This window comes from Rhipicephalus microplus, chromosome 1 (assembly GCF_043290135.1).
Source record: "Rhipicephalus microplus isolate Deutch F79 chromosome 1, USDA_Rmic, whole genome shotgun sequence".
NCBI lineage: Eukaryota > Metazoa > Arthropoda > Arachnida > Ixodida > Ixodidae > Rhipicephalus > Rhipicephalus microplus.
Window position 1 is genome coordinate 246,694,961 of NC_134700.1, and position 13,461 is coordinate 246,708,421.

The window sequence follows — 13,461 nt, forward strand, 5'->3', positions numbered from 1 at the left end:
CAAGTACAGTAGATAACAGAACAACCACCCTTGACACCTCCAGGTTGCGTAACACTTACAATGTCTCAAGTTTTCAAGAGCAGCACTTATAAGATGGCTATGCTCAGTAAAGAAGATATAAGACACTGCCACCTGGCACAGTAGTAGACTATATGTATGCAAAACATTCTAGTATTGCTCTTGACTGGTACCTCAAAAAAGTGTTTCTTTCGTTCACTGGCAGGGACGCTCATGAAGCTCTCCAAAGGAGGCATGACTGCACAAAGCTCTGGAAATGAAAAAAGAAATGAAGGCAGTCAGTGGCTGCATCCCTCCAGTTGCTATAAAAGAAACTGCAGAACACAAAAAAGAGAGAACTATGAGACCTTCGTTTTCACCATCTGTTGTGGCACACACAGGCACAGAGTCCCAGGTCTTGTACAGCATGTCCGCTTTTTGTGCCAGAAAGCGGATGAACTTGGACCGTTTGGCTGGATCTTGAAGCCTAAGTATATCAAAATAAATCAGCAACAGCTTGCCTTAGCACGAGTAAATACAGTGAAATCTGACCATTTTGAAAGTCAAACTACTTTATGTCAAGCTATCTTCAAACACAATCATGCTCTATTATCAATGCATAAGAAAATCTGTAGCTATGTTGAACAAATACAGCCAGAACACCTCATACATTGAACATCGGATGAGTACGATACTGAAGAACGAAAAGGACATAAGAGCCAAGCCGAACTAAAGGCTTCTGACGCCTGACAAGTAAATCCAGCTGTGCATGAAGATGTGGAGCTACTGTTTTTATCAATGCCGTATTTTTACAAGTATCACACATCATAGCATATAACACAAACCCAACTACAAACCTTGAAAAAATAAAACGCATACACATCTTTCCAATTTCATGCACCATGCCAAACCGCGGGAGCACAGCAGACAGCATCTTTGCCCGAAAGTCTGAAGGTGGGGTGGGGGGCAAGGGATTAACGTGTCTAAAAACAAAGATAGCTATAAATATATAACGAACTACAGCAACACACACACACAAAAAAAAGATGGCCTTCTCCTGTGTAGCAAGAGGCTAATTACTACTGTGCAAAGTGTGCAAGCAATGCCTTTGATCTGCTGGCACGCAAATGGGGGCGACAACTGAAGGTGGGATCTTACAGAGGATCCTTGGTGTCGCGCTGCTTGCTGGCCTGCAGATCAGCCCGGCTGATTGCCTGCAGGACAAAGCCTACACGCTCCATGCCCTGTAAATCCTTGAGAGAAGTCAGCAACTCCTGGCCATAGTTGAGCAGCGGCTGCTTCAGCAGCTGAGGCTCCATCCTGACAGCAGAGTTGTCGTCACCGCCTCGGCTATGGCCCTGCTGCTAGTGAGGGAGACAAACCGTGTTGAATTTTCGGAGAGCTGCATCTAAGGTTTGTCTTTGCCAGCAGTATGAAGAAATGTTGCATGAAAAAAAAATGCTCCTTTTGCCAACAGGCATTTTGTTGAGTTCAGCATACCATACCCTAAATGCCTTTTTTTTCTTAAGGTTGCAACATGCTATCGAGATGACACACAATAAATACTCTATATACAACATAAAAGTACATATGCATATATATGCGTGAGCCCTCTGCATAACAGCGTATTAACAAATTGCTAAATATAGGGGGCAACAGCACTTTATTATTTATTATGCTTGCAGTACAGACCTTTTTGAAGAGCACGTACACTTTCTTCGAAATAATTTACAGAGAACAAGCAGCAACCAACTTGGTGAAAGCATTGCTCATTCTGCCTGGTTTATGAACTTGTCCACATTAACTTGTAGCTCTAGCATTCTCCCCAATTATTTGAAAGCTTTTATCACAAATGCAACTTATAGACTAAGAATGAGACAAACATTGGATTAAGAATGAGTAGGAGAATGAAGCACAACTTTGACAAGCAGTATTTTTGTGTGTAAACAATATTAGTTTTTTTTTTTTAAATAAAGGTAGAACTATCTCACACTTCTCAATTCAGCAGAGCTTGCTTTTTGCAATTTGATGCAGCCAGCACAGCTATCCTCGCTACAGGTAAAGAAAAGTCATACCAAGCATTACAGATGCTATTACACACTGTTACAAACTTCATCAAGAAGCTTAATAGCACTTGCAGGGCTTTATTGAAAGATATGATCTTACTGTAGCAACACTAACGTAGGAACATTGCTTTACAAGAGTACATTTGCAACTCAAGATCAATGTCGAAGAGTTTGTATTCTGGGGAGGAGGAAATGCTGCAGGATCGTGAAACAACCCAGCCTTTGAAGTGTGTGCTAAATAGTAGCATTTCTCAAGCACATTTCATTTCCATTTATATGAATTGATGCTTCTGAAAAGGAAAGACTTTATTTAGTCGCATTGAGTTTTTTTTTTTCCACAATAAAAGTACTATAGAATCAAAAGTGACATCCACACAGCAACAAAGTAAGAAAAAAGTGTGAGAAAACTGATACACACAAAACACCAACAGAATTTTTCTCAATACAGCATTTATGCTAGATGCCACAAAATAAATATATATATATATATATATATATAATAAAAGGAGGTAACGATGCAACAGGTGATTAACATGTCTACATACCACTGGAGGTACCACTGGGGAGTCAAGAAAAAAATTCGCTAGGAACACTATGTAATGAATGTAATGGACCAGTATGTTAAAGAATGCCAATTTAAAAATAAACTGAGTCTGCTGCAGCTACAGTCACACCACCTCTACAAATACAAGCAACATCGACACAATAGACAATACCATCTATCCACGTCAGCATCTGGCTGCGACAGCAGTTTCATGCACACAAAAAAAGTGCATTGAAATAACAAAAAAAGTAGTTTTCCACACAGAAACAGGAGTCAATGTGCCCGAAAATCCCACCTCAGAGACATGTGGAAACTCCAAATCCAGGCTTCCCAACATGATAAGCCGATTCGGTTTGTGCCACGAATGCAGAAGGCAGTTTTACACTAGTCAGGACAACAGTTTCCTGAAACACTCTCGACTAATGGGCAAATATCACTGCTGACCGCTCCAAAAGAAAAAGTCAAGCATCACTTCGACGGTGCTAGAGTCTGCCAAGAAGCGTTGCCAGGGTCTTTTAGATATTGAAGGCCTCGCCATCTGCAACTGCATTGAGAGTTTTTTCTTCATGTGCTCTTTTACTACAAAGGTCGAACAACGCCAGCTGTGCTCAACACACTCTGCACAAAAGCTGCAGACACAATGCCCAAGCCATCAACACCGGCTTCATTATGCCTAACAGACAACTGCATTGACGTGGCTGGCCTATGGCAGTTATGTACTTGCACATAAAAAAATTTGTTTACTTTTCACAGCCAGGTAAGATAAAAAAAAAACATTTGCATGTAGCTATGCCTGCTGCGGAGTCTCAAATGAATTAATTACCTATTGGCCCAAGTTACAAAAAAGGGGGCGCTTCCTACACACACAACTTTCTTCAGGGTACCCAAAATTTGTATCACCCCAGCATCCCCCCCCCCCCCCCCCCAAAAAAAACCAGGTGTAGTGCTTTACGTTTTCAACACAAGCTTTTCTCAGATTAAACATTCTCTTCAGTGAAATTAATGTCCTTCATAAAAAACTAGGTAATCAAGCTCTCCTATCTGGCCTTCACTCCGATCGGAATACAAAAATCCCCTGGCCCTTCCCAATAACATCGCAGTAATTTTTGCATAATGTGTTTGTACAGAAGTTTGCTTGAGGAAAGGTTTCAGCCCTTGCTTTTCATGAGCAGAATGTATATTTAGCTGGCAATATTAATTACACGAGTGACAGCTACACGAAACAGCCCTAAAAAATGATGCGTGATCACAGGCCTCTATGAGCTGTACACAGCGATACAATTACTTTTCGCAATTTTTAAGGATAGTGAAGACAGGATGAAATATGTGATTAGATGCTGATGGAAATGGAAAGATTGTGAATTTAAGTGGCAGAACCAAGCATTGTTTTTCAATTTGAATAAAATTTGCAGTTTTAAACCGTGTTTGACGACACAAAAAGCAATGTCTAGTTATCTGGCGGAAAAGCCTCGGTGCTGTGATAACTTGGGTCTGCTTTATCTAGACTGCTGTTGTTCAGGCACACGATAATTTGTGCTTAAATGAAGTCTGAATATTATTAGGCACACCCATCTTTATTACAAAATAAGAGGAGTTCACACTGACAAGTGATGCTGCCTTCGCATAACTAGCGGAGCAAAAAACCTGTATTGAGCCACCGCACAAGAACACAAAGCTCAAACATAGGCTTCATAAACCCAAGAACTCGCTTGTTTGCTAGCATACATCTACTATTGCCGTCACCTACTATTTGCTGCATGTGCTGCGTGTACGACTTTATCAGTACAACTGAAAAATTTTGGCAACTAATGTCTCAAAGCATGTCCCACATTTTTTTTTTGGTGATAAGAAGTTCTGATTTGTGCATATTCTGTTGCACTAAACATGTACCATAAAAATTAGTTGTCGAATCCGTTGACCATTTTTCAAAAATTACCCGTTGTTACTAGGACCATAGAAGATGGTGCACCTCCTCTTTACAAAGGTTACTCTGCACCACATCTATAATTAAATGCTCTACATGTAGATAGTATATGTAATGTGAATGGTGTTATGTTCGCAGTTATGTACGAAGCATTAAAATTTTAGTATCAACACGCAATCAAAAATTGCTATGATGCCTAGTGAACTACTACGAAAAGCTTAATAAACCCGCCTATGCAACTTAGCACTGCTCCCCCTAATGCAGAATTAAATATTAATTTTACGATAGCTGCAATAACCAAGCAAACTTGCAGCAATGGCATGCCTTATTAGGGAAGCTTTTGCAAAGAGGGATACCCCTTTTGATGCAGCGTGCCTGAACACCTATTTGAATTTGTTTAATTAGCCAAGCCTCGTTTCTCTCTGTGAAGGCCTACCTATCAAAGTAACAGTTGTGCGCAACCGTCAGTATTGTCGAAGCACTTGGTGGCAATGCCTTTCCAGACCACTGCTGCACATACAATTAAGCCTCGTTACAGGAACATTGGTAGAAAATTAGCAGTTATGGCAAACTAAATACAACATACAGATGGTGATGCTTCGTTTCAGAGGTCTATGTCATAATGAAACAAAAAATTCAAGCCTATCGGCCGTGATAAAAAACTATTTGGTTCACGTGAGGCTGAAAACTTAGAAAGGTAGCGTGAAAAACACACTAAATATAGCGAGATTACTCAAAAACGCGTCTTAAAATGTAGCAAGACATGCTGCCCAAGAATAACAGCAGCAGTGACAGTGGAAATGGCAGTGCAAACGGCATGGATATATGTGGCTGAAAAGCTACTTGGTGAAAGTCTCTACTAAAACTGTTGAAGCAGAAAAGGACCTGCAGAGTGAAGACGCTCCAAACATTCTGGCAAGTGCTGTGGAACGCCTCAAGACTAAGATCACACACTTCTTTGAATGAAGGTAAACACAGGCCTTTTTTGCCAAACTGCGCTGTGTTGCAATTTCACCTTCTTATGTTCTGGTCGTCTAGTTTGCAAGGCTATGACTGTCAAGATTAACTTGTTTACTGTGGGTTTTAAGACGAAGTTTTGTATCTAAAATTTTATACATGTTTTTGTCTAAATGTCTTTCACACAATGTAGCCTTCTTTATAATATAGATAATGCAAGCTATGTGTGTTAAGAGAAAAACTCTAATTTAGCTCTAACACACTTTGATTCTAGATGCTACAGCAGCCAGATGATTAGACGCATGTAATACCAGCACTCCTTGCGATTCACTGGTACCTTGCTGCTCACTGTTCATAGATGCAAGATGACAAGGCAGCCGAATAGAATGAAGGTATTTTGTTGATTGTAACTACTGCAGACAGTCAATGATTCTCTATTTTGTTTATGCGTACTGAATTCAGCTTAAGCACCGCAACTGAGAAAGAACAGCAAGTATACACAAAAGGCACACACCTGACAAATTCGTAGTCTGATTCCTTCTTTTTCTCAAGACCCTGTTTTCAAGAAACAAAGAATGACATCACACATGAAAAATATGTTGCCTATCAGCACCAGCTGTCTGTCAAGAGGCAAATATTTATTACAGATATCAAGCTTCCTCGAATGTACGAAGTTTGACAGGGTGATTGCATTCTTTTTTGTCCACACATTTGATTCCTGTGCTGGAAGTGAAAAAGGAAGTACAACTCAAATGGTAGTACGAGGAAAGATGTGCACTAGAACAGCCTAGAGCTGCTTTGAAACTGCTTTTTAACAAAGGTTCAACCATGCATTTCACAATATTAGATTATTGTTGCAAAGAGAGCATTGTGTGATGATTCAATTCAAACATGGCTTCCTAAAACAAGTTTATGAGGCCTTTATTTTTTTTCTGTATACCGTTCTTTTCTTTTTTTTATGTGACAATTATGCCCAAATGGAAATTTAATAGAACTTACTTATAGTCTGAGAGCAATGTAACAATGCAATACGCTATAGCCATCCACATGCTCAGCTATCACTCAGAATGCTACTAGTACAGTGGCACTCAGTGATGAATACAGCATGAAATGGTTTTCTTTATCAAAATCGGAAGCTGATCCTGTGCAGTTCAAGTGCAAGCTACAGATGCCTGCCAGCCAATCTATCTTTGATATTTTTTTTTCTTTATAGGGGTCTCACAACACCACTTCCAACATAGTAAAAAATATTGCCAATAAGACTGCTAGAAACATGTCAGCCAAATACAACACCTCAGGCAGCGAAGGACTTATTATGATCACGGTTCAAAAACAACTAGGAATCACTCGCTCCACTTTTGGCAAACTATGCAGTCAAAGGAAATCACTACATAGACGAAGAGGCGCATTGCCAGTAGCTGATCTTATGCCCACAAAAACATCCTCAGTATCATTATGAGTTCAAATCATTAATTATGAGTTCATTCATTATGAACTCATTATTATGAGTTCAAATTATGAGTTCAATTATGAGTTCAAATCATTATGAGTTCATTAATCATTATGAGTTCAAACAAATCAAATATGCATCTCTCCTTTCAAAACTAGAATAAGAACCTTGCACTTTCAATTCTGGTCTTGACAGAACGTCTGCTTGACGTTTTGTTTTCTCCAACATCACATGAGGCAGCACAAGCCATAATGCACCCGTGGAAATTGAAATATTATGCAATTGAGTCACTCACTTGTCTGGTTCTGACCTCGTCATGACAGTATTCATCAATTAACACCATTTACAAAATGACCACACCACGCCAGCACATGTTTGTTTTCTGAACTGTGCCTCATGGGTCAGATAGCTTGCCGGACATCACATGTTTCCCAAATGAAACCTTCAAAATGCACTAACTTGCATTTTGAAGCAGTTAACTACTTCAGTTATACTCAAAGAAATTCACTGCAGATTTTACATATCTAACCACAGAGTTTATCACTGCAGGGCCTATGCAATTTTCACAAAAATTTACCTAGCATTCTATGCTTCTAGGAACTATGCTAAGCAATTCACAGAGCAGCATGGAAGTTTATCTGACTCTTCATTCCCATAACTTTAAGGCATAACTCGCTTGTCTTGTTTGCTGGTGATACTATACTTAGCATGGCCTAATATACTCTGAACTTTCATTTAGGCCAGCTTCTTTGTCAGCAACAAGGCAGAATATGGGAAGCTTTCAAGTGTTTTCAGTACATATCATTGTAGTTACTGTCATTACAGTGCTAATACCTCACGAACCTTACAGTTACTAACATAAGCACAAGGTTGCACCACTCGAATTACCAGGCAAAGTTAATTAAAATCACTGTGTGATTAGCAAAAATCTTACAACTTGGGCACAATGGCAAGGCACTGCATGGTGCCCTTACTTAATAACATTATCATGAGAAAGCACCAGTGATTTAAACACAATCTATACTAAAAACAGAGGCGTCAACGTACCTGGGATCTATTTGCCGCTTAAAAGACCAATAAAGCACATCATGCACACAGCGCGGTGTGCCTACCACCACTCGTTCAGTCACGTAACATCTAAGCACTCATTAAGAGGCTGCTCCATTTTTCTTTGCCTTTGGCAGTCAAACAAGGGACACCCGCTTGCACAGTATTTGCCTACAATCATATTTGAAATATCGCTGAATCTGAAACAAGCCAAAATAACATTGCACAAAACGAAGCATTTTCCTCAATACCCAAACAGCGCGGCGCTGGTCCAAAGAAAATAACGTAGGTAAGAATACATGCACACAGTCGCGAGAGGTCGACCAATCAGTTTCACTGCCGGCGACCCCTAGCCCTTCGGTCTTCAAGCTCGCACGTCCTTTCGTACTCTATCCCGTTTTCTTCTATACGCCAGCCGCGCAGTGACGTAGCCAGGGGGTGGCACATGTGCCCCTCCCGAATATTCCCATGGCATACAGGGCGAAAAATTCCTCGAAATTAAAGAAGTGTCGCCCCTCACCCCCCACACACACAATTCTGGCTATGACACTGCAGCCGGCCTCAAGAAGAGTACAACATAACGCAGGAGCCTGGTAACGGCGTTCCGGTAAACGCTCGGGAGCTCATAATCCGATCGGAATGCCGACGCTGCGTCACGCCTAATAAAGTTAAGAGCGGTTAAATTTGGGTAATTCGACAACAACAACCACATATTCAAGCCCTACATAATCAACAAAATACCGAGTGTGCAGATTAGCGCCCAATCGCGACATTAGGACACTAAAATACTACTTAGCACGCCTGAGAAAGCTAGGCTTAAAATGAAGTTCCGTCGTACGCAGCACCTTACCTAAGCCGGCGAAGAACTGCAAGGCATGAATCCTCCGACGAAGGGCAAGATACCACGCTGGTTCATTCGGCAAAGACTTGTATTTTTTTGGCGACGTACCAACGCTGAACGACGTAAACAAGAAACGAACTCCTGAGCCCTAAATCCTCACTCGTAGATTCCACATAAACAACGACGATCAGCAGCGCGATGGCTTATGGGAGTCATGACCTACTACACTCCTGACCTGCCCAGAGAGCACCTCTTCCAGCGCCCACGTTCTAGTTCATACCTTCTGCCGCTAGGGCCGTCACCTACGAGCGGCGTGGCGCTAGTCAGCACCTGCTCGCTGACGTCATCTTCACTCTTTGTGGTCAAATTTTGACCAACAAAGCACTCGTAGTGCGTATTTATGATCCAAAATTTAGAATTATTCAGAAATAATAATACTAAAAGACATTCAGAATTTTTTTGCAATAAAATGCACGCTACCACGCATAGGCTGCCCTACATCGTGTAAATCTACGGGTTCCCACGTTTGTCAACCAGTGTGCTATAAATACTCAAGCGCTCTGAACACCTTGCTTAACCAGCAATGTATGGGAAGAAATAGTCACATATATGCCGCCAGTTCACTACAGAATGCAGGCATTCTTATACCAGCGCCTACAAAACAACCGTAAAGAAACAGACGAACAGGTTATAGGTAGCGCCACCTACGGCGAGCGATTGAACGAGAGCGGGGACACGCGCTCCCATAGGAACCCCGCTATCTGAACAGGTCAGGAGTGTAGTAGGTCATGATGGGAGTTGCTAATCATTCTTCCATGGTTGGCTGGTTTTCTAAAGGTTCGGCTGTCGGAAAGCGGCATATACGCGTCCCACAATTTTTTTGATGCGGGCCTTTTTACCAGGTGTCGAATATTGTCGGACTTTTCTGCATTCATCTGCGCGGCGCTTCCGGGAGCTTGATAGTGACAATAAAAACCTCAGTTTATTGTTTTCTTTTCGCTGGAGTATTTTTTCGCTGAAGTATTTCACTGACGTATTTCCGTGACGGAAGTGAAAATGCAGATGTAAAAGCAGATGTAAATGCAGATGTAAATAACAAAACCAGAAAAACTAGTTTCGTTCACAGCACTTTTTCTTCCTCCATGGTTCACGGAGTTTCATGTTATAGTTGAACGATGCAACATGCAAACCAACGCTAGGCGCGTCTACACAAGTGACTTCGAGGCATGTTGACCGAACGAATCTCCCTCGCAAGGCACCATTTACAATAGTGTGAATCAACGCCTCATAGAAAATCAATGCCTGGAACGTTGCTCTCTTTTCAATTGGGAGCCTCCTGCCAGCACGAAATCTCGAAGGGCATGCCTCCTGCCTTTTGTGTTGCGACTAGCCGCCGCGTGAGACCGCTCGCCTTTGTACCACTCAGTCACGTGATATAACGCTTTGTCACGTGACATTACGGCTGCTCGGAGCCGTGGCTCGGAGACAACTGTGAGAGCATTGCTGTGTTCGCATCGCAGGGGTATGGTGGCTAGCCACCATAGCAGGGGACGGCCGTCGGAGACGCTCGCCAAACTGGTAGGTGTTCTGTGCGCTCGCCCACAGAACACCATCAGGGGATAGGGCAGCGCGTTAGCGGCTCACGTTTCAGGCATAATTTTTTGGGAGGCGTTGTGTGAATCCATGTGTGAATCTAAAGTCCTGATTGAAGCAAATATTTTTTGCCAAAGCATGCTTTAAAGAACTGTATCATTAGCAAACTATGAATATGACGAAAAATGTTACAGCTTTCTATCAGAGTAGTAATGAAATAGCTCTATTTAGATTTCTTCGTTACCTTCACGGCTATTGCAGAGCCCGTAAACACTGAATCGGTTCTTTTTTGAACGAAAGAATTTGCAGATGTATAGCTGACATTGCGTCAGACTTGGAAAAGCAACTTACATCACAGTTACAAATGAAGTTTGTAAATTAAGCCTTCACGTGTGAATGATTTTGTCAAAGTAAATATGGAAGAAATTGTATATGTTGTTTGACTTTACTCTAGCTCATATCTGGTTATAGATGGCAGTATGTCAGAAACGTTATTATTATAAATGTTATTGAAAAGAAATCATTCAATATCTTTATTGAAGATCTTAAGGCTATTAACCACTGGCTCATAAATTATTGGGTTCCTCCAGACTGAAGGATTGTTCCTCTGCTTAAAGAACAAGGAGCAAAAAAATGCAGATAGAGATTATAAAAATGGCCCTAATGTCACTAGTAATAAATTAGTAGAGACAATATTATACATAGGAGCTATGAAGCTTCTAATGCAGTACTGTGCCCTTGTCAGATTGGATTTAGACCTGGTTGCTTGATATGGTGCATGCATGTCGATTTAGAGGTTCGTATTAAGCTTGCTCCTCACAGGCGACAATATGCAGCCCTAAATCTAGCCAAGGCATGTTATAGTGTTGATGATATTATTCTTCTCGATGTCCTGAAAGATTAAAGTTTTCTTATGTGTGAATTCTTAAAATAAAGAAAACTTCATTGCTCCCAACAAGGAATGTGTACAAGGGGCATTTCCCAGGGCTCTAGCTGTTCTCTCGCCTGTTTCATTTATCATTTTATTACATTCAGTTTCACTGCATGATAAGGTACATCTATGCATAGATTATATTGCATTTTTTTAGTCTGTATATGACATATATTTACTCCGTTCAACATTACAACCATATTTAGCAACATTAGAATCCTGGTTTGACGATCTTCAAATAACACACACTAAACATTATCAAAACTTTCATAATTGTTCTTCCTTTGAATGTGTCAGTTAATATTTCTCTGCCATATGATCAAGAAATAATTCCCCAAGTTGCTTATAAAATATTCAGGTGTCATCAAACACTGAGCTGGCTCACATTGAACATGGTAAAGTTAAGGCTATACTGCTGTTGAGATGACAAGTAATCTTGGCCACCTCCGCTGAAGACTACGTAGATACTCTGATGATGATTTGCTGCATATATTTTCGTCCAACTCTTGAATTTGGTTTTGCGCTATTCTTTTGTGGGCCAGTGTACAAGAACTCTTTGCTTTCCAAAGCGAGGAGCTCTAACGAGTTGTCTTGGTGTGCCAAAATTTAGAGGTTCCTTCTTCCCAAAATTTCTGTGGTGGTGACAAGACCTACTTCTTCACAGAGTTATATTGAGTTCATTGCCCGAGTTCAAGAGCTCCCTTTTTAGATTTTTGTCGGGGAACAAACACATAGAAATTGCAGGGGATGGAATGGCAGTCAGTTTTACATCTCTCGCTATCAGAAATAGATTAACGTCTTGCTAGTCCTCAATCGTAGAATGCCCTTTATGGTGCTCTTTACAAGAGCCTCTGCTCCCTTCTGCGCATCTGGGTGCCCCCGCATGCTGCGATCCATGGCAAATACCCCAATCGCATCTCTGGATGCCCTGCTACGTTCTCCTGTAGCAGCATAGGCATCTATGTCAATGGTAAGTTGTTACCTTTCATACCCTTTCATTTGAGAACCTCTTTACATACAAGCAAGCACGCTTGAATGAAAAAACCTATGCTCGTTCGTTATTACAACCTCAGAGCGTGTTTTAATAGACAAAAGCATACATTACAATGTTGCCGATTCTGATGGACATTTCGTTTGATGATTCTTAGCTTTTAAAATGCCTTTTGAATGGTGAAAATGCCCTTTTAAAATTAAAATCAGTGTTTATCAAAGAAATCAAAATAGTCAAAAAATTTCACCAGCGAGTGTTTATCGGAAGCTTAGTTATGAGCTGCTTCTGGATTATTTCGGTCACATATCTGGGCATCCCTTGAGTTTTTAAAGGATACTCGTATTGACTTATACCTTTCCCCAGCAGTAGTGCTCCCGTGTCGATAGAGATAAGCTGTCTAGTGATAGCGGCCCTAACAACTGTTCCTCAGCTTTTGCTGACTTGCCAAGTGCCGAATGTCCTTAGGCATGAAACAGAGGACTGCTCATAAAATCTTAGAAACCAGAAGCACCAATCAATTTGTACCACAAACCAATGACATCAATGTGTCAGAGCTGTGCGTAAGCAGGGACACACAGTCCATCAGAAGCTGGCATGTACGTACCTCTAATGCCAGCTTCTGGTGATGTCTAGTCGGCCAAATATCCAGTAGGATAGTTGCGTAAATATGAGAAGGAAAGTACCTCTTGTTCTCAAAGAAGCAACATGCAAAAAAGAGGTATATCCTATGCTAAATGCTAAAAAAATTACGGCAGCTTTGCATACATGGTGCCATGCCTTAAGGGGAGCTGGGTGGCCTTACTTAACTTTCTTTCCCTCTTTTTTTGCATATTTTTATACGGATCCCACCTACCCACCCCACTCCATCCGAGAAGACCGGGAAGCTGCCCTGCTCGGCTGCTCTGACCTTCGAACCCAACACACAGTGGTGGCCCAGGCCGCCGTGGCAGCGACAGGAATACCGAACTAGGGATCCCTAGTGTTTGTGTAGGGCAGGCCCTTCAGACTGACCCCATTCATATCTCCCACTAAAAATGTATTAATAAATGTTTTCCACTACCACAATCACAGTCACAATGTAACCGGCAGCCATTGCATAGGGATGACTGTTGAGAGCATT

General features: G+C 41.3%; 1 protein-coding gene across 7 annotated transcripts in view; it reads right to left on the bottom strand.

Moving 5' to 3' along the window:
* The window catches only part of LOC119164176 (uncharacterized), a 71,632-nt gene extending 62,610 nt beyond the window's left edge, over positions 1–9,022 (bottom strand). Inside the window, exons 1-6 of one of the 7 annotated variants that reach the window (XM_075892329.1) lie at positions 8,836–9,022; positions 7,986–8,185; positions 6,003–6,043; positions 1,156–1,358; positions 366–484; positions 192–268 (exon numbers count right to left, since the gene is read on the bottom strand). In XM_075892329.1, coding sequence (XP_075748444.1) covers positions 192–268; positions 366–484; positions 1,156–1,316 — 357 coding nt within the window. In that variant the 5' untranslated portion in view covers positions 1,317–1,358; positions 6,003–6,043; positions 7,986–8,185; positions 8,836–9,022. Of the gene's footprint in view, positions 1–191; positions 269–365; positions 485–1,155; positions 1,362–2,902; positions 3,287–6,002; positions 6,044–7,985; positions 8,186–8,835 lie in introns of those variants that run through there. The other 6 variants (XM_075892333.1, XM_075892322.1, XM_075892325.1 and 3 more) reach the window with 6 other exon arrangements.
* Between the last annotated feature and the right edge of the window lie 4,439 nt (positions 9,023–13,461).